Below are 26,121 nucleotides of genomic sequence, written 5' to 3'. Positions count from 1 at the left end.
CTCTTTCTTTTCTTCTTTTCTCTAACGTCCTAGTGGATGCTGGGAACTCCGTAAGGACCATGGGGAATAGCGGGCTCCGAAGGAGGCTGGGCACTCTAGAAAGATTTATGACTACCTGGTGTGCACTGGCTCCTCCCACTATGACCCTCCTCCAAGCCTCAGTTAGATTTCGTGCCCGGCCGAGGTTGGATGCACACTAGGGGCTCTCCTGAGCCCTTAGAAAGAAAGTATAGTTTAGGTTTTTTATTTTCAGTGAGACCTGCTGGCAACAGGCTCACTGCAGCGAGGGACTAAGGGGAGAAGAAGCGAACTCGCCTGCTTGCAGCCGGATTGGGCTTCTTAGGCTACTGGACACCATTAGCTCCAGAGGGATCGACCGCAGGCCCAGTCCTTGGTGTTCGGTCCCGGAGCCGCGCCGCCGTCCCCCTTACAGAGCCAGAAGCAAGAAGAGGTCCTGAAAAACGGCGGCAGAAGACATCAGTCTTCACCAAGGTAGCGCACAGCACTGCAGCTGTGCGCCATTGCTCCTCATGCACACTTCACACTCCGGTCACTGAGGGTGCAGGGCGCTTGGGGGGGGCGCCCTGAGTAGCAATAAAAACACCTTGGCTGGCAAAAATACCACAATATATAGCCCCAGAGGCTATATATGTGGTAAATACCCCTGCCAGAATCCAGAAAAAAGCGGGAGAATAGGCCGCGGAAAAGGGGCGGAGCTATCTCCCTCAGACACACTGGCGCCATTTCTCCTTCACAGATCCGCTGGAAGGAAGCTCCCTGGCTCTCCCCTGCAGTCTACACTACAGAACAGGGTAAAAACAGAGAGGGGGGGCACTAAATTTAGGCGCTATATATATATATATATATATATATATATAATAAAAAGCAGCTATAGGGGACATAACTCAGTTAGTCCCTGCATTATATAGCGCTCTGGTGTGTGCTGGCATACTCTCACTCTGTCCCCCCAAAGGGCTTTTGTGGGTTCTGTCCTCATTCGGAGCATTCCTTGTGTGTGTGCGGTGTGTCGGTACGGCTGTGTCGACATGTTTGATGAGGATAATGATGTGGAGGCGGAGCAGATGCCTTTAGAAGGGATGTCACCCCCTGCGGGGCAGACACCTGAGTGGATGGGCTTATGGAAAGTAATGAGTGCACGTATAGACTCCTTATATAAGAAAATCGACGACATGCCAAATGGGGGACAGCCGACTTCTCAGCTCGTGCCTGCCCAGGCGTCGCATGGGTCGTCAGGGGCTCTAAAACGCCCGCTACCTCAAGCAGACCCAGATGTCGACACTGATACTGACACCAGTGTCGACGACGATGAGTCTAACCTGATGCCCACTAAGGCCATTCACTGCATGATTGAGGCAATGAAAGAGGTGTTACACATTTCTGATATAACTACAGGTACCACTAAAAAGGGTATTATGTTTGGAGAGAAAAAACTACCCGTAGTTTTTCCCCCATCAGATGAATTAAATGAAGTGTGTGAAGAAGCGTGGGCTTTCCCTGATAAAAAATTGGTAATTCCTAAGAAGGTACTAATGGCGTTCCCTTTCCCGCCAGAGAATAGGTCACGTTGGGAAACACCCCCTAAAATGGATAAAGCGCTCACACGTTTGTCTAAAAAGGTGGCACTACCGTCTCCGGATACGGCCGCCCTCAAGGAACCTGCTGATAGAAAGCAGGAGGCGATCCTGAAGTCTGTATATACACACACAGGCATTATACTTAGGCCAGTTATTGCGTCAGCTTGGATGTGCAGTGCTGCCGCTGCGTGGTCAGATAAACTGTCAGAAAATATTGACACATTAGACAGAGACACGATCCTGTTAACCATAGACCATATAAGAGACTCAGTCTTATATATGAGAGATGCACAAAGGGAAATCTGCCGACTGGCATCTAAAGTAAGTGCATTGTCCATTTCTGCTAGGAGAGGCTTATGGACTCGCCAGTGGACAGGAGATGCAGATTCAAAAAAGCACATGGAAGTGTTACCATATAAGGGTGAGGAATTATTTGGGGATGTTCTCTCGGACCTAGTTTCCACAGCAACGTCTGGGAAGTCAGCATTTTTACCCCATGTCCCCTCACAGCGTAAGAAGGCGCCGTTTTATCAGGTTCAGTCCTTTCGGACCCAGAAAAACAGGCGTGGAAAAGGCGGGTCCTTTCTGTCCAGAGGCAGAGGTAGGGGAAAAAGGCTGCAACAAACAGCAGGTTCCCAGGAGCAAAAGTCCTCCCCCGCTTCTTCTTCCAAGTCCGCCGCATGACGGTGGGGCTCCACAGGCGGAGCCAGGTACGGTGGGGGGTCGCCTCAAAAATTTCAGCGATCAGTGGGTTCGCTCACAGGTGGATCCCTGGATCCTGCAAATAGTATCTCAGGGGTACAAGCTGGAATTCGAGGCGTCCCCACCCCACCGGTTCCTAAAATCTGCCTTGCCGATTGCTCCCTCAGACAGGGAGGCGGTGCTAGCGGCAATTCACAAGCTGTATTCCCAGCAGGTGATAATCAAGGTACCCCTACTTCAACAAGGCCGGGGTTATTATTCCACACTATTTGTGGTACCGAAACCGGACGGTTCGGTGAGACCCATTCTAAATTTGAAATCCTTGAACACGTACATAAAGAAATTCAAGTTCAAGATGGAATCGCTCAGGGCGGTTATTGCAAGCCTGGACGAGGGGGATTACATGGTATCCCTGGACATCAAGGATGCTTACTTGCATGTCCCCATTTACCCTCCTCACCAGGAGTACCTCAGATTTGTGGTACAGGATTGCCATTACCAATTCCAGACGCTGCCGTTTGGACTGTCCACGGCACCGAGGGTATTTACCAAGGTTATGGCAGAAATGATGATACTCCTTCGAAGAAAGGGAGTTTTAATTATCCCGTACTTGGACGATCTCCTAATAAAAGCGAGGTCCAAGGAACAGTTGTTGGTGGGAGTAGCACTATCTCAGGAGGTGCTGCACCAGCACGGCTGGATTCTGAATATCCCAAAGTCACAGCTGGTTCCGACGACACGGCTACTGTTCCTGGGTATGATTCTGGATACAGTCCAGAAGAAAGTGTTTCTCCCGGAGGAGAAAGCCAGGGAGTTGTCATCTCTAGTCAGAGACCTCCTGAAACCAAAACAGGTATCAGTGCATCGCTGCACACGGGTCCTGGGAAAGATGGTAGCTTCTTACGAAGCAATTCCCTTCGGCAGGTTCCATGCCAGAATCTTTCAGTGGGACCTGTTGGACCAGTGGTCCAGATCGCATCTTCAGATGCATCGCTTAATAACCCTGTCTCCAAGAACCAGGGTGTCTCTACTGTGGTGGCTGCAGAGTGCCCATCTTCTAGAGGGCCGCAGGTTCGGAATACAGGACTGGGTCCTGGTGACCACGGATGCCAGCCTTCGAGGCTGGGGGGCAGTCATACAGGGAAGAAACTTCCAAGGACTATGGTCGAGTCAGGAGACTTCCCTTCACATAAATATTCTGGAACTAAGGGCCATCTACAATGCCCTAAGTCGAGCAAAAGCCCTGCTCCTACACCAGCCGGTGCTGATCCAGTCAGACAACATCACGGCAGTCGCCCATGTAAATCGACAGGGCGGCACAAGAAGCAGGATGGCGATGGCAGGAGCCACAAAAATTCTCCGATGGGCGGAGAATCATGTACTAGCACTGTCAGCAGTGTTCATTCCGGGAGTGGACAACTGGGAAGCAGACTTCCTCAGCAGACACGACCTCCACCCGGGGGAGTGGGGACTTCACCCAGAAGTCTTCCAGATGCTGGTAAACCGTTGGGAAAAACCACAGGTGGACATGATGGCGTCCCGTCTCAACAAAAAGTTAAAAAGATATTGCGCCAGGTCAAGGGACCCTCAGGCGATAGCTGTGGACGCTCTAGTGACACCGTGGGTGTACCAGTCGGTTTATGTGTTCCCTCCTCTGCCTCTCATTCCAAAGGTATTGAGAATAATAAGAAAGCGAGGAGTAAACACAATTCTCGTGGTTCCGGATTGGCCAAGACGAGCGTGGTACCCGGAACTTCAAGAGATGCTCTGAGGACCCGTGGCCTCTACCGCTCAGACAGGACCTGATACTGCAGGGGCCCTGTCTGTTCCAAGACTTACCGCGGCTGCGTTTGACGGCATGGCGGTTGAACACCGGATCCTAAAGGAAAAGGGTATTCCGGAAGAAGTCATTCCTACGCTTATTAAGGCCAGGATAGATGTTACGGCAACGCATTATCACCGCATATGGCGAAAATATGTTGCATGGTGCGAGGCCAATAAGGCCCCAACAGAGGAATTTCAACTAGGTCGATTTCTGCATTTCCTGCAAGCAGGAGTGGATATGGGCCTAAAACTAGGCTCCATTAAAGTACAGATCTCGGCTCTGTCGATTTTCTTTCAAAAAGAACTAGCTTCAGTACCTGAAGTTCAGACTTTTGTAAAAGGAGTTCTGCATATTCAGCCCCCGTTTGTGCCTCCAGTGGCACCTTGGGATCTCAACGTGATGTTGAGTTTCTTAAAATCACATTGGTTTGAGCCACTAAAAACCGTGGATCTGAAATATCTCACGTGGAAAGTGGTCATGTTATTAGCCTTGGCTTCAGCCAGGCGAGTGTCAGAATTGGCGACTTTATCATGTAAAAGCCCTTATCTGATTTTCCATATGGATAGGGCAGAGTTGAGGACTCGTCCCCAATTTCTCCCTAAGGTGGTGTCAGCGTTTCACCTGAACCAGCCTATTGTGGTGCCGGCGGCTACTAGTGAATTGGAGGACTCCAAGTTGCTAGACGTTGTCAGGGCCCTGAAAATATATGTTTCCAGGACGGCTGGAGTCAGAAAATCTGACTCGCTGTTTATCCTGTATGCACCCAACAAGCTGGGTGCTCCTGCTTCTAAGCAGTCTATTGCTCGCTGGATTTGTAGTACAATTCAGTTTGCACATTCTGTGGCAGGCATACCACAGCCAAAATCTGTAAATGCCCATTCCACGAGGAAGGTGGGCTCATCTTGGGCGGCTGCCCGAGGGGTCTCGACTTTACAACTTTGCCGAGCAGCTACTTGGTCAGGGGCAAACACGTTTGCAAAATTCTACAGATTTGATACCCTGGCTGAGGAGGACCTGGAGTTCTCTCATTCGGTGCTACAGAGTCATCCGCACTCTCCCGCCCGTTTGGGAGCTTTGGTATAATCCCCATGGTCCTTACGGAGTTCCCAGCATCCACTAGGACGTTAGAGAAAATAAGAATTTACTCACCGGTAATTCTATTTCTCGTAGTCCGTAGTGGATGCTGGGCGCCCATCCCAAGTGCGAATTGTCTGCAATACTTGTAAATAGTTATTGTTAACTAAAGGGTTATTGTTGAGCCATCTGTTGAGAGGCTCAGTTGTTTTCATACTGTCAAACTGGATATAGTATCACGAGTTGTACGGTGTGATTGGTGTGGCTGGTAAGAGTCTTACCCGGGATTCTAAATCCTTCCTTATTATGTCTGCTCGTCCGGGCACAGTGTCCTAACTGAGGCTTGGAGGAGGGTCATAGTGGGAGGAGCCAGTGCACACCAGGTAGTCATAAATCTTTCTAGAGTGCCCAGCCTCCTTCGGAGCCTGCTATTCCCCATGGTCCTTACGGAGTTCCCAGCATCCACTACGGACTACGAGAAATAGAATTACCGGTGAGTAAATTCTTATTTCTCTGACGTCCTAGTGGATGCTGGGACTCCGTCAGGACCATGGGGAATAGCGGCTCCGCATGAGACAGGGCACAAAATTTAAAAGTTTGACCACTAGGTGGTGTGTACTGGTTCCTCCCCCTATGACCCTCCTCCAAGCCTCAGTTAGGTTTTTGTGCCCGTCCGAGCAGGGTGCAATCTAGGTGGCTCTCCTAAAGAGCTGCTTAGAAAAAGTTTGTTAGGTTTTTTATTTTCAGTGAGTCCTGCTGGCAACAGGCTCACTGCAACGAGGGACTTAGGGGAGAAGAAGTGAACTCACCTGCGTGCAGGATGGATTTGCTTCTTAGGCTACTGGACACTAGCTCCAGAGGGACGATCACAGGTACAGCCTGGATGGGTCACCGGAGCCGCGCCGCCGACCCCCTTGCAGATGCCGAATAGAGAAGAGGTCCAGAAACCGGCGGCAGAAGACGTCTCAGTCTTCATGAGGTAGCGCACAGCACTGCAGCTGTGCGCCATTGCTCTCCGCACACTTCACACCAGCGGTCACTGAGGGTGCAGGGCGCTGGGGGGGGCGCCCTGGGCAGCAATGTAATATACCTATTCTGGCTAAAATATATCACATATAGCCCCTGGGGCTATATGGATGTATTTAACCCCTGCCAGGTTCCAAAAAAACCGGGAGAAGAAGCCCGCCGAAAAGGGGGCGGGGCCTATTCTCCTCAGCACACAGCGCCATTTTCCTGCCCAGCTCCGCTGCGAGGAAGGCTCCCAGGACTCTCCCCTGCACTGCACTACAGAAACAGGGTAAAAACAGAGAGGGGGGGCACTTATTGGCGATATTTATAATATTTGAGCTGCTATAAAGGGAACACACTTATTAAGGTTGTTCCTATATATATTTATAGCGCTTGGGTGTGTGCTGGCAAACTCTCCCTCTGTCTCCCCAAAGGGCTAGTGGGGTCCTGTCTTCTATCAGAGCATTCCCTGTGTGTCTGCTGTGTGTCGGTACGTGTGTCGACATGTATGAGGACGATGTTGGCGTGGAGGCGGAGCAATTGCCTGTAATGGTGATGTCACCCCCTAGGGAGTCGACACCAGAATGGATGGCTTTGTTTATGGAATTACGGGATAGTGTCAGCACGCTACAAAAGTCGGTTGACGACATGAGACAGCCGGCAAACCAGTTAGTACCTGTCCAGGCGTCTCAGACACCGTCAGGGGCTGTAAAACGCCCTTTACCTCAGTCGGTCGACACAGACCCAGACACTGACACTGAATCCAGTGTCGACGGTGAAGAAACAAACGTATTTTCCAGTAGGGCCACACGTTATATGATCACGGCAATGAAGGAGGCTTTGCATATCTCTGATACTGCAAGTACCACAAAAAGGAGTATTATGTGGGGTCTGAAAAAACTACCTGTAGTTTTTCCTGAATCAGAGGAATTGAATGACGTGTGTGATGAAGCGTGGGTTACCCCTGATAAAAAACTGCTAATTTCAAAGAAGTTATTGGCATTATACCCTTTCCCGCCAGAGGTTAGGGCGCGCTGGGAAACACCCCCTAGGGTGGACAAGGCGCTCACACGTTTATCCAAACAAGTGGCGTTACCGTCTCCTGATACGGCCGCCCTCAAGGATCCAGCTGATAGGAGGCTGGAAAATACTCTAAAAAGTATATACACACATACTGGTGTTATACTGCGACCAGCAATCGCCTCAGCCTGGATGTGCAGTGCTGGGGTGGCTTGGTCGGATTCCCTGACTGAAAATATTGATACCCTGGATAGGGACAGTATTTTATTGACTATAGAGCAATTAAAGGATGCGTTCCTTTATATGCGAGATGCACAGAGAGATATCTGCACTCTGGCATCAAGAGTAAGTGCGATGTCCATATCTGCCAGAAGAAGTCTATGGACACGACAGTGGTCAGGCGATGCGGATTCCAAACGGCATATGGAAGTATTGCCGTATAAAGGAGAGGAATTATTTGGGGTCGGTCTATCGGATTTGGTAGCCACGGCAACAGCCGGGAAGTCCACCTTTTTACCTCAAGTCCCCTCCCAACAGAAAAAGCCGCAGTCATTTCAGCCGCAGTCCTTTCGTTCCTATAAGAACAAGCGAGCAAAAGGACATTCATATTTGCCCCGAGGCAAAGGAAAGGGTAAGAGACTGCACCAAGCAGCCCCTTCCCAGGAGCAGAAGTCCTCCCCGGCTTCTGCAAAGGCCTCAGCATGACGCTGGGACCGTACAAGCGGACTCAGGGGCGGTGGGGGGTCGCCTCAAGAATTTCAGCGCACAGTGGGCTCACTCGCAGGTGGACCCCTGGATCCTGCAGGTAGTATCTCAGGGTTACAGGTTGGAATTCGAGAAGTCTCCCCCTCGCCGGTTCCTAAAGTCTGCTTTGCCAACGTCTCCCTCCGACAGGGCGACGGTATTGGAAGCCATTCACAAGCTGTATTCTCAGCAGGTGATAGTCAAGGTACCCCTTCTACAACAGGGAAAGGGGTATTACTCCACGCTATTTGTGGTACCGAAGCCGGACGGCTCGGTAAGACCTATTCTAAATCTGAAATCTCTGAACCTGTACATACAAAAATTCAAGTTCAAGATGGAGTCACTCAGAGCAGTGATAGCGAATCTGGAAGAGGGGGATTTTATGGTGTCCTTGGACATCAAGGATGCTTACCTTCATGTCCCAATTTGCCCTTCACACCAAGGGTACCTCAGGTTCGTGGTACAAAACTGTCATCCGTTTCAGACGCTGCCGTTTGGATTGTCCACGGCACCCAGGGTCTTTACCAAGGTAATGGCCGAAATGATGATTCTTCTTCGAAGAGAAGGCGTATTAATTATCCCTTACTTGGACGATCTCCTGATAAGGGCAAGATCCAGAGAACAGCTGGAGGTCGGAGTAGCACTAACTCAAGTAGTGCTCCAACAGCACGGGTGGATTCTGAATTTTCCAAAATCCCAACTGATCCCGACGACACGTCTGCTGTTCCTAGGGATGATTCTGGACACTGTTCAGAAAAAGGTATTTCTTCCGGAGGAGAAAGCCAGGGAGTTATCCGAACTAGTCAGGAACCTCCTAAAACCAGGGACAGTGTCTGTGCATCAATGCACAAGAGTCCTGGGAAAAATGGTGGCTTCTTACGAAGCGATTCCATTCGGCAGATTCCATGCACGAATTTTTCAGTGGGATCTGCTAGACAAATGGTCCGGATCGCATCTACAGATGCATCAGCGGATAAAATTGTCGACAAGGACAAGGGTCTCTCTGCTATGGTGGTTGCAGAGTACTCATCTGTTAGAGGGCCGCAGATTCGGCATACAGAACTGGGTCCTAGTGACCACGGATGCCAGCCTGAGAGGCTGGGGAGCGGTCACACGAGGAAGAAACTTCCAGGGCGTGTGGTCAAGCCTGGAAACGTCTCTTCACATAAATATACTGGAGCTAAGAGCAATCTACAATGCTCTAAGCCTGGCAAAACCTCTGCTTCAGGGTCAGCCGGTGTTGATCCAGTCGGACAACATCACGGCAGTCGCCCACGTAAACAGACAGGGCGGCACAAGAAGCAGGAGGGCAATGGCAGAAGCTGCAAGGATTCTTCGCTGGGCGGAAAATCATGTGATAGCACTGTCAGCAGTGTTCATTCCGGGAGTGGACAACTGGGAAGCAGACTTCCTCAGCAGACACGATCTTCACCCGGGAGAGTGGGGACTTCATCCAGAAGTCTTCCACATGATTGTGGTCCATTGGGAAAGACCAATGGTGGACATGATGGCGTCCCGCCTCAACAAAAAACTGGACAGGTATTGCGCCAGGTCAAGAGACCCTCAGGCAATAGCTGTGGACGCTCTGGTAACACCATGGATGTACCAGTCAGTGTATGTGTTCCCTCCTCTGCCTCTCATACCCAAGGTACTGAGAATTATACGGCAAAGGGGAGTAAGAACGATACTCGTGGCTCCGGACTGGCCAAGAAGGACTTGGTACCCGGAACTTCAGGAGATGCTCACGGAAGATCCGTGGCCTCTACCTCTAAGAAGGGACCTGCTTCAGCAGGGACCGTGTCTATTCCAAGACTTACCGCGGCTGCGTTTGACGGCATGGCGGTTGAACGCCGGATCCTAAGGGAAAAAGGCATTCCGGAAGAGGTCATCCCTACCTGGTCAAAGCCAGGAAGGAGGTGACTGCACAACATTATCACCGCATTTGGAGAAAATATGTTGCATGGTGTGAGGCCAGGAAGGCCCTGACAGAGGAATTTCAACTGGGTCGATTCCTACATTTCCTGCAAACAGGATTATCTATGGGCCTCAAATTAGGGTCCATTAAGGTTCAAATTTCGGCCCTGTCGATATTCTTCCAGAAAGAATTGGCTTCAGTTCCTGAAGTTCAGACTTTTGTAAAAGGAGTACTACATATACAGCCCCCGGTTGCGCCCCCAGTGGCACCGTGGGATCTCAATGTAGTTTTGGATTTTCTCAAATCCCATTGGTTTGAGCCACTCAAATCGGTAGATTTGAAATATCTTACATGGAAAGTAACCATGCTTCTGGCTTCAGCCAGGAGAGTGTCAGAATTGGCAGCTTTATCATATAAAAGCCCATATCTGATTTTCCATTCGGACAGGGCAGAATTGAGGACGCGTCCTCATTTTCTGCCTAAGGTGGTATCAGCGTTTCACCTGAACCAGCCTATTGTGGTGCCTGCGGCTACTAGCGATTTGGAGGATTCCAAGTTGCTGGACGTTGTCAGAGCATTGAAAATATATATTTCAAGGACGGCTGGAGTCAGAAAATCTGACTCGCTGTTTATACTATATGCACCCAAAAAGCTGGGTGCTCCTGCTTCTAAGCAGACGATTGCTCGTTGGATTTGTAGCACAATTCAACTGGCACATTCTGTGGCAGGCTTGCCACAGCCTAAATCTGTCAAGGCCCACTCCACAAGGAAGGTGGGCTCATCTTGGGCGGCTGCCCGAGGGGTCTCGGCATTACAACTCTGCCGAGCAGCTACGTGGTCAGGGGAGAACACGTTTGTAAAATTCTACAAATTTGATACCCTGGCTAAGGAGGACCTGGAGTTCTCTCATTTGGTGCTGCAGAGTCATCCGCACTCTCCCGCCCGTTTGGGAGCTTTGGTATAATCCCCATGGTCCTGACAGAGTCCCAGCATCCACTAGGACGTCAGAGAAAATAAGATTTTACTTACCGATAAATCTATTTCTCGTAGTCCGTAGTGGATGCTGGGCGCCCATCCCAAGTGCGGATTGTCTGCAATACTTGTACATAGTTATTGTTACAAAAAAATCGGGTTGTTTATTGTTGTGAGCCATCTTTTCAGAGGCTCCTACGTTATCATACTGTTAACTGGGTTCAGATCACAAGTTGTACGGTGTGATTGGTGTGGCTGGTTTGAGTCTTACCCGGGATTCAAAATCCTTCCTTATTGTGTACGCTCGTCCGGGCACAGTATCCTAACTGAGGCTTGGAGGAGGGTCATAGGGGGAGGAGCCAGTACACACCACCTAGTGGTCAAACTTTTAAATTTTGTGCCCTGTCTCCTGCGGAGCCGCTATTCCCCATGGTCCTGACGGAGTCCCAGCATCCACTACGGACTACGAGAAATAGATTTATCGGTAAGTAAAATCTTATTTATTTTTTTTACATAGAACTTACATGACACCAGTCAGACTGGCTAGGTTTGGGGCAGGCCACTTTGCCGTAAATGTGGGATTACTGGGGGTTCTTTTTGGCACCTTGTGTGGGACTGCCCATCGCTGCGGATATTTTGGTCTGGGATCAGGTCGGTTCTGGAGCGGACATTGTGCTTACCCCGAGGTTTTGTCTTTTGGGAATGGGAGGCCTTGACTCAATGTCTAAGTGGGAGAGTCTATATGCTCGCAGTTTATGTGCCTTGGCCAAGGTGTGTATTGCGAGATTGTGGATGGCCCCTACCTATCCTTCGATATCTGCTTTTAAGACCCTGGTGAATTATACTATTCTCAAGGACCCATACATACATACATACATACATACATACATACATACATACATACATACATACATACATACATACATACATATATCCCTCCAATGGCGGCACTCAAAGGTTCAAGTAAAAATGACACAAGTCGGCTGTTTTAAGGCAACGTTTCAGCGCCGTTCAGCGCTTTTATCAAGCCAATTACAAAAGTGATTTACACATACCGGTATTTAAGTGCTCCCACCACCATGCATATAAGCTCCGCCCACTTCCGTATCCAGGTCACCCTACAGACCGGCTCAGGTTGCAGGGCTGTTACCATAGTAACCTAACAAATCACCACAGATGTGTAATGCATGAATACAAATAGATATACATACATATGATTAAAAAGACAAACCATGATTAAAAACAACAGGCTGTATATGAGAACCACAAACAGTTACATCTAAGCGACAGCATTATCAAACTATTACTTATTCAGTATCTTTAGCTATAGGAAATTTAATAGCATATCTCGGACGCTTTTACATCTCACCTCTGGAGTCCTTTCTGGACAAATCCAACTGGTTTTGACATGTTTATTGTGTTTTCATTGCTCAAATAAAGCCATGAATGAGCAGTGTGCAATATGTGATAATGGTGGCATGTGTGTAATTTTAAAGTGTTGTTTGTACAGATTTGAGAAGAGAATATACATCCCTCTACCAGAAGAACATGCTCGGACTGATATGTTTAAACTCCATCTTGGAACGACTCCACACAGCCTTACAGATGCTGACTATCGTGACCTTGGGAAAAGAACAAATGGCTATTCTGGTGCAGACATTAGCGTTATTGTACGAGATGCCTTAATGCAGCCAGTGAGAAAAGTTCAATCTGCCACTCACTTTAAAAAGGTATGTTCTTTATTTTTAATGGTCTCCCTGTAGGGACTATGCAGTTTGCATCTTTTCTAGTTCTTAGATTAGTGCTTAAGAGGTGGGGGTTTTTTTTTTGGTGGGTGGGGGGGTTTGAGGGTAAGGCATGTTGAAAGTGTAACATATAATTTTAATTACCAAGGGATTATAGCAGTGAGTACCAAAGATAGAGTGCAGCATTGGAGGACTTCTTAAACTATTTCTTGAAGGATATATGGGTTTTGTTTTTTGTTATTTTTTGTTTGACAGGATTGGCAAAACTTCAGGATGATATAGGTTCACTATACAAATCTTCATTTTATAAAGATTGGTAGCGTAAAAATAACTGGTGAAAATATTGTGTGGTGGTATTAACGAGGATGTATGATTAGCATGTGTTGTGGGTTTTATTCACACAAGTGGCACTGTATAGAATGCTTATCTCTATCTCTCTATATAGATTTAATTCAGATTGTCTTGCATTACTGTTAATTTCCAGTTGGGATTAAGGAATGTTCCCTTTCTAGCTGCACTAAAGAAGGATACACACGGAGCGATGTTCACGTAATTTCTAAGCAATCTGACTAGATTGCTTAGAAATTAAGAACACATTGCTGAAATCAGCCCCCCGTCCCTCGCTCGGCACACATCGCGCTGTGCGCTCAGCTGGGGTGGAGAGATGTGTGCTGAGCGGTCACTGATAGATCACTCAGCACATATCTTCCCAGTGTGCACTGGCCTTAACACAAGCGTACAGATGCATTAGTACTTGTATTGCTGGGGGGGGGTACATGCTAGACAGCAATGACTTGTATACATTTAACACAATGGACATTTTATTTATTCCTATACTTAGGACAAATGTATTGATGGGGTTTTCTTATGTGTAGGTTTTTGTTCCCCCCCACTATTTTACCTAGGTACGAGGAAAATCGCCTCTCAATCCAGATGTCATTCACGATGATCTTCTAACTCCATGTTCTCCTGGAGATCCAAATGCCATTGAAATGACATGGATGGATGTTCCTGGGGATAAATTATTGGAGCCAATTATATGCATGGTTTGTTATGTCTAATATCTATTGTATGTATTTTTTTTGTATAGACTAGAATTTTTTTGCGCTGCTATCTCTTATTATGCAAAGTGAGACTTTGCTAATCAATCCCTCACAATTTAGTAACACCTTTCCATTAAAACTTCTTCTAAATTTGTCAGCTACATTTTTTTTTTTTTTTAAAAGCTTGTGTTTATTTAGTGTTATGTAGTGAACACCAAAAAAACAGTACTAAAGGTGTTTTCTCTGACGTCCTAGTGGATGCTGGGAACTCCGTAAGGACAATGGGGAATAGCGGGCTCCGAAGGAGGCTGGGCACTCTAGAAAGATCTTAGACTACCTGGTGTGCACTGGCTCCTCCCACTATGACCCTCCTCCAAGCCTCAGTTAGAATTCGTGCCCGGCCGAGGTTGGATGCACACTAGGGGCTCTCCTGAGCTCTTAGAAAGAATAGACTTAGGTTTTTTATTTTCAGTGAGACCTGCTGGCAACAGGCTCACTGCAGCGAGGGACTAAGGGGAGAAGAAGCGAACTCGCCTGCTTGCAGCCGGATTGGGCTTCTTAGGCTACTGGACACCATTAGCTCCAGAGGGATCGACCGCAGGCCCAGTCCTTGGTGTTCGGTCCCGGAGCCGCGCCGCCGTCCCCCTTACAGAGCCAGAAGCAAGAAGATGGTCCGGAAAATCGGCGGCATGAAGACTCTGTCTTCACCAAGGTAGCGCACAGCACTGCAGCTGTGCGCCATTGCTCCTCTCACACACTTCACACTCCGGTCACTGAGGGTGCAGGGCGCTGGGGGGGGGCGCCCTGAGGCAGCAATAAAAACACCTTGGCTGGCTAAAATACCTCAATATATAGCCCCAGGGGCTATATATGAGGAAAATACCCCTGCCAGAATTCCATAAAAAGCGGGAGAATAGGCCGCAAAAAAGGGGCGGAGCCTATCTCCTCAGCACACTGGCGCCATTTTTCCCTCACAGCTCGGCTGGAAGGAAGCTCCCTGGCTCTTCCCTGCAATCTACAGTACAGTAAGAGGGAAAAGAGAGGGGGGGGGGGGCATTAAATTTGGCAGTATATATACATATATTATATGAAAAGCAGCTATTAGGGACATAACTCAGTTAGTCCCTGTATATATATATATAGCGCTCTGGTGTGTGCTGGCATACTCTCACTCTGTCCCCCCAAAGGGCTTTTGTGGGTCCTGTCCTCGTTTAGAGCATTCCCTGTGTGTCTGCGGTGTGTTGGTACGGCTGTGTCGACATGTTGAATGAGGAGGCTTATATGGTGACGGAGCAGAGGCCGATATATGTGATGTAGCCCCCTGTGGGGCCGACACCAGAGTGGATGGATAGGTGAAAGGTATTAACCGACAGTGTCAACTCCTTACATAAAAGGGTGGATGACGTAACAGCTGTGGGACAGCCGGCTTCTCAGCCCGCGCCTGCCCAGGCGTCTCAAAGGCCATCAGGGGCTCAAAAACGCCCGCTCACTCAGATGGCAGACACAGATGTCGACACGGAGTCTGACTCCAGGGTCGACAAGGTTGAGACATATACACAATCCACTAGGAACATCCGTGACTTGATCCCGGCAATAAAAAATGTGTTACACATTTCTGACATTAACCCAAGCACCTCTAAAAATGGGTTTTTAGGTTGGGGAGAAAAAACAGGCAGTGTTTTGTTCCCCCATCAGATGAATAAATGAAGTGTGTGAAAAGCGTGGGTTCCCCCGTTTAGAAACTGGTAATTTCTAAAGAGTTACTGATGGCGTACCCTTTCCCGCCAGGAGGATAAGTTACGCTGGGAGATATCCCCTAGGGTGGATAAGGCGCTTACACGGTTGTCAAAAAAGGTGGCACTGCCGTTTTAGGAACGGCCACTTTGAAGGTACCTGTTGATAAAAAGCAGGAGGCTATCCTGAAGTCTGTATTTACACACTCGGGTACTAGACGGAGACCTGCAGATCGTGCTGCTGCAGCGTGGTCGGTGACCCTGTCAAACATGAGAACATATTAAAGACGTCGTCTTATATATGAGGGATGCACAGAGGGATATTTTGCCGGCTGGCATCCAAAATGAATGTAATGTCCATTCTGTCAGGAGGGTATTTGAGACCTGTCACGGGACAGGTGATGCTGACTTTAAAAAGATTCTGCCTTATAAAGGTGAGGAATTATTTGGGGATGGTCTCTGGGACCTCGTATCCACAGCCACAGCTGGGAAGAAATATTTTTACCTCAGGTTTCCTCACGGACTCAGAACTGTATTATCAGGTACAGTCCTTTCGGCTTCAGAAAAGCAAGCGGGTCAAAGGCGTTTCCCTTCTGTACAGAGACAATGGAAGAGGGAAAAAGCTGCACCTGTCAGCCTGCTCCCAGAATCAACATTCTTCTCTCGCTTCCTCTGAGCCCACAGCATGACGCGGGGGCTCCACAGGTGTAGCCAGGTACGGTGGGGGGGGCCGTCTCCAAAATTTCAGCGATCAGTGGGCTCGCTCACAGGTGGATCCCTGTTTCTTTCAGATAGTATGTCAGGGGTACAAGCTGGAATTCGAGATATCTCCCCCCAGCCGTTTCCTAGATTATGGCTTGCCGACAACTCCCTCAGGCAGGGAGGCTGTACTAGAGGCAATTAATAAGCAGTATTCCCAAAGGTAATACTCAAGTGCCCCTACTTCAACAAGGACGGGGTTACTATTCTACACGGGTTGGGGTACCGAAACCGCATGGTTCGGTGTGACCCATTTATATTAAAATCCTTGAACACATACATAAAAAAATTCAAGTTCAAGATGGAATCGCTCGGGGCGGTTATTGCAAGCCTGGACGAGGGGGATTACATGGTATCCCGGGACATCAAGGATGCTTACCTGCATGTCCCCATTTACCATCCTCGCCAGGAGTACCTCAGATTTGTGGTACAGGATTACCATTACCAAGTCCAGACAGGACTGTACAAGGCACCGAGGGTGTTTACCGGGGTAATGGCCGAAATGATGATACTCCTTCGAAAAAAAGGGAGTTTTAATTATCCCGTACTTGGACAATCTCCTTATAAGGGCGAGGTCCAAGGAGCAGTTGCTAGTCGGGGTAGCACTATTTTGGAAAGTGCTACAACAGCAGGGTTGGATTCTAAACAGTCCAAAGTCACAGCTGGTTCCTATGACACGTCTACTGTTCCTGGGGATGGTTCTGGACACAGACCAGAAATAAGTGTTTCTCCGGGAGGAGAAAGCCAAGGAGCTGTCATCTCTAGTCCGAGACCTCCTGAAGCCAAAACAGGTATCGGTGCATCATTGCACGCGAATCCTGGGAAAAATGGTAGCTTCCTACGAAGCAATCCCATTCGGCAGGTTCCATGCAAGAACTTTTCAGTGGGACCTGTTGGACATGTGGTCCGGATCGCATCTTCAAATGCATCGGCTGATAACCCTGTCTCCAAGGACCAGGGTATCTCTAAAATGGTGGCTGCAGAGTGCCCATCTTAAGGAGGGCCGCAGGTTCGAAATACTGGACTAGGTCCTAGTGACCATGGAGGCCAGCCTTTGAGGCTGGGGGCAGTCACACAGGGAAGAAACTTCCAAGGACTTTGGTCAAGTCAGGTGACTTCTCTACACAAAATATTCTGGAACTGAGGGCCAGTTACAATGCCCTGGATCAGGCAAGGCCTCTGCTTCAAAACCAGCCGGTACTGATCCAATCAGACAACATCACGGCGGTCGCCCATGTAAACCAACAGGGCGACACAAGAAGCAGGATGGCGATGGCAGAAGCCACAAGGATTCTCCGATGGGCGGAAATTCATGTGTTAGCACTGTCAGCAGTGTTCATTCCCGGAGTGGACAACTGGGAAGCAGATCTTCTCAGCAGACACGACCTCCACCCGGGAGAGTGGGGACTTCATCCAGAAGTCTTCCAAAGGATTGTACACCTTTGGGAAAGGCCACAGGTGGACATGATGGCGTCCCGCATCAACAAAAAGCTATAAAAGATATTGCGCCAGGTCAAGGGACCCTCAGGCGATAGTTGTGGACGCTCTGGTAACACCGTGGGTGTACCAGTCGGTTTATGTGTTCCCTCCTCTGCCCCTCATACCAAAGGTATTGAGAATAATAATAAGAAGGCGATTAGTAAGAACGATACTCGTGGTTCCGGATTGGCCAAGAAGAGCTTGGTACCCACAACTTCAAAAAATTATATCAGAGGACCCATGGCCTCTGCGGCTCAGACAGGACCTGCGGCAGCAGGGGCCCTGTCTGTTCCAAAACTTACCGCGGCTGCGTTTGACGGCATGGCGGTTGAACGCCGGATCCTGAAGGAAAAGGGCATTCCGGAGGAAGTCATTCCTACGCTTATTAAAGCTAGGAAAGAGGTTACAGCAAATCATTATCACCGCATATGGCGGAAGTATGTTGCATGGTGTGAGGCCGAAAAGGCCCCAACAGAGGAATTTCAACTAGGTCGATTTCTGCATTTCCTGCAAGCAGGAGTGAATATGGGCCTAAAACTGGGCTCCATTAAGGTAAGGTACAGATCTCGGCTCTGTCGATTTTCTTTCAAAAAGAACTAGTTTCAGTACCTGAAGTTCAGACTTTTGTAAAGGGAGTGCTGCATATTCAGCCCCCATATGTGCCTCCTGTGGCACCTTGGGATCTCAACGTGGTGTTGAGTTTCTTAAAATCACATTGGTTTGAACCACTAAAAACCGTGGATCTGAAATATCTCACGTGGAAGGTGGTCATGTTATTGGCCTTGGCTTCTGCCAGGCGAGTATCAGAATTGGCGGCTTTGTCTTATAAAAGCCCTTATCTAATTTTCCATATGGATAGGGCAGAATTGAGGACTCGTCCCCAGTTTCTCCCTAAGGTGGTGTCAGCGTTTCACCTGAACCAGCCTATTGTGGTGCCTGCGGCTACTAGGGACTTGGAGGACTCCAAGTTGTTAGACGTGGTCAGGGCCCTGAAAATATGTTTCCAGGACGGCTGGAGTCAGAAAATCTGACTCGCTGTTTATCCTATATGCACCCAACAAGCTGGGTGCTCCTGCTTCTAAGCAGACTATTGCTCGTTGGATTTGTAGTACAATTCAGCTTGCACATTCTGTGGCAGGCCTGCCACAGCCAAAATCTGTCAATGCCCATTCCACAAGGAAGGTGGGCTCATCTTGGGCGGCTGCCCGAGGGGTCTCGGCTTTACAGTTTTGCCGAGCTGCTACTTGGTCAGGGGCAAACACGTTTGCAAAATTCTATAAATTTGATACCCTGGCTGAGGAGGACCTGGAGTTCTCTCATTCGGTGTTGCAGAGTCATCCGCACTCTCCCGCCCGTTTGGGAGCTTTGGTATAATCCCCATGGTCCTTACGGAGTTCCCAGCATCCACTAGGACGTCAGAGAAAATAAGAATTTACTCACCGGTAATTCTATTTCTCGTAGTCCGTAGTGGATGCTGGGCGCCCGTCCCAAGTGCGGTGTATCTGCAATACTTGTACATAGTTATTGTTAACTAAATCAGGTTATTGTTGAGCCGTCTGTTGAGAGGCTCAGTTGTTTCATACTGTTAACTGGGTTTCATATCACGAGTTATACGGTGTGAATGGTGTGGCTGGTATGAGTCTTACCCGGGATTCAAAATCCTTCCTTATTGTGTACGCTCGTCCGGGCACGGTGTCCTAACTGAGGCTTGGAGGAGGGTCATAGTGGGAGGAGCCAGTGCACACCAGGTAGTCTGAAATCTTTCTAGAGTGCCCAGCCTCCTTCGGAGCCCGCTATTCCCCATGGTCCTTACGGAGTTCCCAGCATCCACTACGGACTACGAGAAATAGAATTACCGGTGAGTAAATTCTTATTATTTGGCTTACTGAAATTGTGCAGCACTGCAAGCTGTTCTGACATAGTTGCAAATCTTTGTTCTACCTGTTCACAAATACAGTAAGTTTACGGAAAAGTTTGCTCCGTGGTCAATCTCTGTTATCCAATACATTTTGGGGCCTAATTCAGACCTGATTGCAGCAGGAAATTTGTTAGTTAATGGGCAAAACCATGTGCACTGCAGGTGGGGCAGATGTAACATTTGCAGAGAGAGCTAGCCTAGGTACACACTGTACAATTATCTGGCAGATAATATGCCAGATTTATCTGGTTGGAATGAAAATTTGGTAATGGATGAGAGCAAATGGCAGTTGACCATTTGCTCCCAAAAACTACAAAATGGACAAAAACAGTTTTGCATCCAATTTGGTTAAATTTGTGTTTAACCAATTTGTGTGAACGACAGGTTTTGTTAGTTTTGCAGTGTTTGGGAGCAAATGGTAGATTGTAATTTGCTCTCATCCATTACCAGATTTTAATTCCAACCAGCTAGATCTGACAGATTATCTGCCAGATAATTGTATAATGTGTACCTATCTTTAGATTTGGGTGGGTTATAATGTTTCTGTGCAGGGTAGATACTGGCTGCTTTATTTTTGCACTGCGATTTAGATTTCAGTTTGGACACACCCCACCCAAATCCTCTGCACATGTTATAGCTGCCCCCCCTGCAGTGCGCATAGTGTTAATAAATAAATAACAGTTTCTTATATAGCGCAGCAAATTCCGTTGCGCTTTACAATTGGAAATAATGATCTAACAAAACTGGGTAATAACAAACGGTCATAGAGGTACGAAGGCCCTGCTCGCAAGCTTACAATCTATGGGGAAATAGGCATGGATACACAAGGATGGGTGCGATCTATTGCAGAGTCGTCCACCAGATTCCAAAGGTTTCCTTGTGGGCTGTATGATATGGTCACACAGCAATAATGAACCGGGGTCAAGAGGAAGGGAAAGTGAAGAATGAGAAGACGTGAGGATGTGTGTGGACTGATGCAATTTGATAGGAAGGTTTATGAAAGTTTTGTGTGGGTGGTTCTGGAATTTGATATGCTTACCTGAAGAGGTGAGTTTTCAGGGAACGCTTGAAGGTTTGGAGACTAGAGGAGAGTCTTATTGTACGTGGTAGGGCATTCCACAGAGTGGGTGCAGCCCGATGAAAGTCCTGCAATCGTGAGTGGGAGCGAGTAATGAGTGTGGATGGAGAGACGCAGGTCTTGTGAGGAACGAAGAGGTCGGGTTGGGAGATATTTTGAGATAAGCGAAGTGATGTTTGTTGGTGTAGTTTGGTTAATGGCCTTACGTGAGAGTAAAAGTATTTCTCTTTCATCCACTAGGGGACACTGGAGCACTCTTAGACATTAGGGGCGTGAAGCTTGCAACCGGAGGTGTGGCACAATCTAAAATTAGTATTGTCTGCACAGCCGGCTCCTCCCCCTTCATATCCCTCCTCCCTCAGTTTTGAAAATTGTGCTGGAGGGACAGCACGTGGGAGCACAGAGCTCCTGACTAAAATTGGAATATTGGCTGCGTCACCCTAATGAAAAGGGTGACAAAGACCATTGAATACTGAGAGACAAAGATCCCTTTTGAAGGGATCTACATCTCTCAACAGGAGATCCTTGGCAACTGTGAGTGAGTACTGGTTGTAGGCAGCTCAAGATAATAGTGTGAGATCCCCCACTAGGGCTGGCGGCAAGCGTGGGGCTCTGCAGAGAGCGTCTCCCCTGTAGTTTAGCAGCGCAGAGTCAGGACCTGGTGTCTGATTGTAGAAAACGGTGTAGCGCCACTACAGAGAGCGGCCCCGGCGCGTGCAGACCAGCCAGTTGAAGACTGAGGCGCCGCTACGGGACCCGGTGTGAGCGGCCCCGGCGCGCGCAGAGACGGAGTACAGAACAGTGTGAGGCGCTGCTACGGGACCTGGTGAGAACAGTCCCGGCGCGCGCCAGCCAGTGGAGAGAGACGCTGCTGTGAATTAAGTACCGCACAGCTGAAGAGATTCCCTCAGCCGCGTGAGGGTGTAATTGAGGGGCACAGCACATTACAGTGCGGAAGGGCCCCGGTTATATAGAGAAGTGCCGCTGTAGTTTAGTGGGTTAAGGCTCATATAGACTAATCTATGGGGCATTGATTAAATAGATGTCCAAACTTAGTGGTGGCCATCTTAATAATTCCTTACAGGCGCCAAATTTGAGTGGTATGGGTGAGCCCTCCCCCTGTTATTAGTAACCAATAAGATGGAAGAGCGATTTTATAAAGTAGCAGCTCCCTCTGCTGGCAAGACGTTGTATGTTCAGTACTATGAGGATCTCCTGATATATAATTATAATTTTATATTTTCAAAGGAATTCTATTGCAAAGATCTTGACGAAAATACACGGAAGCGAGCGGATACCAACTCCAACATCGTAACTGGTTTACAGTTAGGGTGTGCGGATTTGTGAGTCGGCTGGTGTGTTTTTTTATTTATTTATTTTTTTATTTATTGGCCTAATCCCTTTATATATAGGGAAGGGACAGGTAATTCCAGCCGGATCCGACGCCTTCACTTCCGTCATCTCTCAGTCTTTCTCTTCCTAGTTTAAAGGGTGAAAGAGCTGTAATACCCGGGTAAGGGGTTTAAATAACATGTCTAAAGCACAAGGCTTCCAAGACCTGTTATGTTTGTACGAAATGTAACAGGAAGAGCACGCGGGTTGGCAGCTCCGGAGTGTGCGATTCCTGCTTAGACAAGGACGCCCCACCTGGGAGCAGTGCTCTGCCTAGGTCATACAACCTTGCGAATAGAATCTCCATGGAGATGGCAAAATCACGGAAGCAGCAATCAGAATGAGCTGCGGGATTCTCTAAGACAGTGGAGGAATTTCTCATCAAGTTAGCGCCACCCGCACATGCAGAAACAAATGTGCGCAAGGCAGTTAAAAGACCTTCCTATTATACAGGAATTAGACGAGGAAGAGAGCCTTCTCGTTGATAGAGAGGAAGGTGAGTTAATTGAATCTACCCTAGATGCCGATTTTCCAGAAGAGGACACGGCAATCTCGGGTATTGAGTCTTTAATTGAAGCGGTAAAGGAGATCCTAAACTTTAAGGTAAGAGAGGTAAAGGAGCCAGAAGAATTTAATTTCTTCGAATCCCAAAAGCCGCGTTCAGCAGTGTTTCCCATTCCACAATCCCTCCAATCTCAGATGGAGGAGGCTTGGAAACAGCCGGACAAACGCTTTCAATTTCCGAAGAGGTTTCAAGCGACTTATCCCCTACCCAAGGGTGTGATGGATAAGTGGGAGAATCTGCCTGTAGTGGATGCTTCCCTAGGAAGGTTGTCGAAGAAGACAATCTTGCCAATACCTAATGTGACGACTTTAAAGGATGCAATCTAGAAAAGGAACAAAAGGGAGAGCGACCATAAGGCGGTCGTCCCCCAGAGAAGGCTTACTTTGTGGCGCACTCTTTTTGACTATAATACAATATAATATATAGGAATTCACATATTATACCATGAATGGAGGATCCCAGCATGCCTTTATAGGATAGCTGCATCCTCCTGGAGACCTATGCTATGCATACTCTAATGAAAGTACACTTATAAGGGTTCCAGAAATATGATATTTACCTGTCAATGGTAATATTCACCTGACGACAGGGATATCATATGACTTCTGGTGTTCACATAATAGGGCATCTATTGAGCTTGGCAGTTCCCTATTTAAATTATTGGAGCGCTCTGTAAGGACTCTCTAGACATCAATCACTATGTTCCGTCCGTCAATATAGATTTTTCCCCCCTTTTTTTTGGAGTCAGGACAAGGTGATTTTGTCCCATCTTTTATAATTGTGATAAACCTACTCAAATAGGAGTAGTGAATTAGCAACTACAGTTACTTTGATCAACCACTTTCATCAGCACCCCTATGAAGGGAACAGACTAACCCTCCTCTCACCATCTATTTAAATGCCATCAGACTAGGGAGATTTGTTCTTACTATTGTACTAATGATTGATAAGAATACCTCAATATATATTGCAATTACGGTTGGGATAAATGTAATATGACTGGCCAAATTGGCCTTTTGAATCACATTAGAATGAACTCTCTCCCTATATATTTCTTACAGTGAAATATGTTTTATGTTTCTCTATCGTCCTAGTGGATGCTGGGGTTCCTGAAAGGACCATGGGGAATAGCGGCTCCGCAGGAGACAGGGCACAAAAAGTAAAGCTTTTCCAGATCAGGTGGTGTGCACTGGCTCCTCCCCCTATGACCCTCCTCCAGACTCCAGTTAGATTTTTGTGCCCGGCCGAGAAGGGTGCAATCTAGGTGGCTCTCCTAAAGAGCTGCTTAGAAAAAGTTTAGCTTAGGTTTTTTATTTTACAGTGAGTCCTGCTGGCAACAGGATCACTGCAACGAGGGACTGAGGGGAGAAGAAGTGAACTCGCCTGCGTGCAGGATGGATTGGCTTCTTGGCTACTGGACATCAGCTCCAGAGGGACGATCACAGGTACAGCCTGGATGGTCACCGGAGCCGCGCCGCCGGCCCCCTTGCAGATGCTGAAGTCAGAAGAGGTCCAGAATCGGCGGCTGAAGACTCCTGCAGTCTTCTAAAGGTAGCGCACAGCACTGCAGTTGTGCGCCATTTTCCTCTCAGCACACTTCACACGCAGTCACTGAGGGTGCAGGGCGCTGGGGGGGGGCGCCCTGGGAGGCAAATGTAACCTATATAAAGGCTAAAAATACCTCACATATAGCCCCCAGAGGCTATATGGAGATATTTAACCCCTGCCTGGATTCACTAAATAGCGGGAGACGAGCCCGCCGGAAAAGGGGCGGGGCCTATCTCCTCAGCACACGGCGCCATTTCCTCTCACAGCTCCGCTGGTCAGGACGGCTCCCAGGTCTCTCCCCTGCACTGCACTACAGAAACAGGGTAAAACAGAGAGGGGGGGCAAATTTATGGCGATATTTTGATATATATAAAGCAGCTATAAGGGAGCACTTATTATAAGGCTATCCCTGTTATATATATATAGCGCTTTTGGTGTGTGCTGGCAAACTCTCCCTCTGTCTCCCCAAAGGGCTAGTGGGTCCTGTCTTCGTTAGGAGCATTCCCTGTGTGTCTGCTGTGTGTCGGTACGTGTGTGTCGACATGTATGAGGACGATATTGGTGTGGAGGCGGAGCAATTGCCAAATATGAGGATGTCACCCCCTAGGGAGTCGACACCAGAATGGATGCCTTTATTTATGGAACTACGGGATAGTGTCAACACGCTAAAGCAGTCGTTTGACGACATGAGACGGCCGGACAATCAATTAGTGCCTGTCCAGGCGACTCAAACACCGTCAGGGGCTGTGAAACGCCCTTTGCCTCAGTCGGTCGACACAGACCCAGACACAGGCACTGACTCCAGTGGTGACGGTGACGAATCAACCGTATTTTCCAGTAGGGCCACACGTTATATGATTTTGGCAATGAAGGAGGCGTTACATTTAGCTGATACTACAGGTACCACTAAACAGGGTATTATGTGGGGTGTGAAAAAACTACCTATAGTTTTTCCTGAATCAGAAGAATTAAATGACGTGTGTAATGAAGCGTGGGTTGCCCCTGATAAAAAGCTGATAATTTCAAAGAAATTATTGGCATTATACCCTTTCCCGCCAGAGGTTAGGGAGCGCTGGGAAACACCTCCTAGGGTGGACAAGGCGCTAACACGCTTATCTAAACAAGTGGCGTTACCCTCTCCTGAGACGGCCGCACTTAAAGATCCATCAGATAGGAGGATGGAAAATATCCAAAAAAGTATATACACACATGCAGGTGTTATACTACGACCAGCTATAGCGACTGCCTGGATGTGCAGTGCTGGGGTAGTTTGGTCAGAGTCCCTGATTGAAAATATTGATACCCTGGACAGGGACAATATTTTACTGTCGTTAGAACAAATAAAGGATGCATTTCTTTATATGCGTGATGCACAGAGGGATATCTGCACACTGGCATCACGGGTAAGTGCTATGTCCATTTCGGCCAGAAGAGCTTTATGGACGCGACAGTGGACAGGCGATGCGGATTCAAAACGACATATGGAAGTTTTGCCGTATAAAGGGGAGGAGTTATTTGGAGTCGGTCTATCAGATTTGGTGGCCACGGCTACAGCCGGGAAATCCACCTTTCTACCTCAAGTCACTCCCCAACAGAAAAAGGCACCGACTTTTCAACCGCAGCCCTTTCGTTCCTTTAAAAATAAGAGAGCAAAGGGCTATTCATATCTGCCACGAGGCAGAGGTCGAGGGAAGAGACAGCAACAGGCAGCTCCTTCCCAGGAACAGAAGCCTTCCCCGGCTTCTACAAAAGCCTCAGCATGACGCTGGGGCTTCTCAAGCGGACTCGGGGACGGTGGGTGGTCGTCTCAAAAATTACAGCGCGCAGTGGGCTCACTCGCAGGTAGATCCCTGGATCCTGCAGATAATATCTCAGGGGTACAGGTTGGAATTAGAGACAGATCCACCTCGCCGTTTCCTGAAGTCTGCTTTACCAACGTCCCCCTCCGAAAGGGAGACGGTTTTGGAAGCCATTCACAAGCTGTACTCTCAGCAGGTGATAGTCAA

The 26,121-nt window shown here is 48.2% G+C and overlaps 1 protein-coding gene across 1 annotated transcript in view; it reads left to right on the top strand.

Annotated features, from left to right (window-relative positions):
• VPS4B (vacuolar protein sorting 4 homolog B) overlaps window positions 1–26,121 on the top strand; it is a 144,447-nt gene that overhangs the window by 105,908 nt on the left and 12,418 nt on the right. The window contains exons 9-10 of the mRNA XM_063923019.1: window positions 12,366–12,585; window positions 13,506–13,646. Coding sequence (XP_063779089.1) covers window positions 12,366–12,585; window positions 13,506–13,646 — 361 coding nt within the window. The remainder of the gene's footprint in view (window positions 1–12,365; window positions 12,586–13,505; window positions 13,647–26,121) is intronic.

The sequence above is a fragment of the Pseudophryne corroboree genome, chromosome 5 (genome assembly GCF_028390025.1).
Source record: "Pseudophryne corroboree isolate aPseCor3 chromosome 5, aPseCor3.hap2, whole genome shotgun sequence".
NCBI lineage: Eukaryota > Metazoa > Chordata > Amphibia > Anura > Myobatrachidae > Pseudophryne > Pseudophryne corroboree.
The sequence above is the reverse complement of the archived record's forward strand: the minus strand, read 5'-3'. Positions and strand labels throughout refer to the sequence as shown.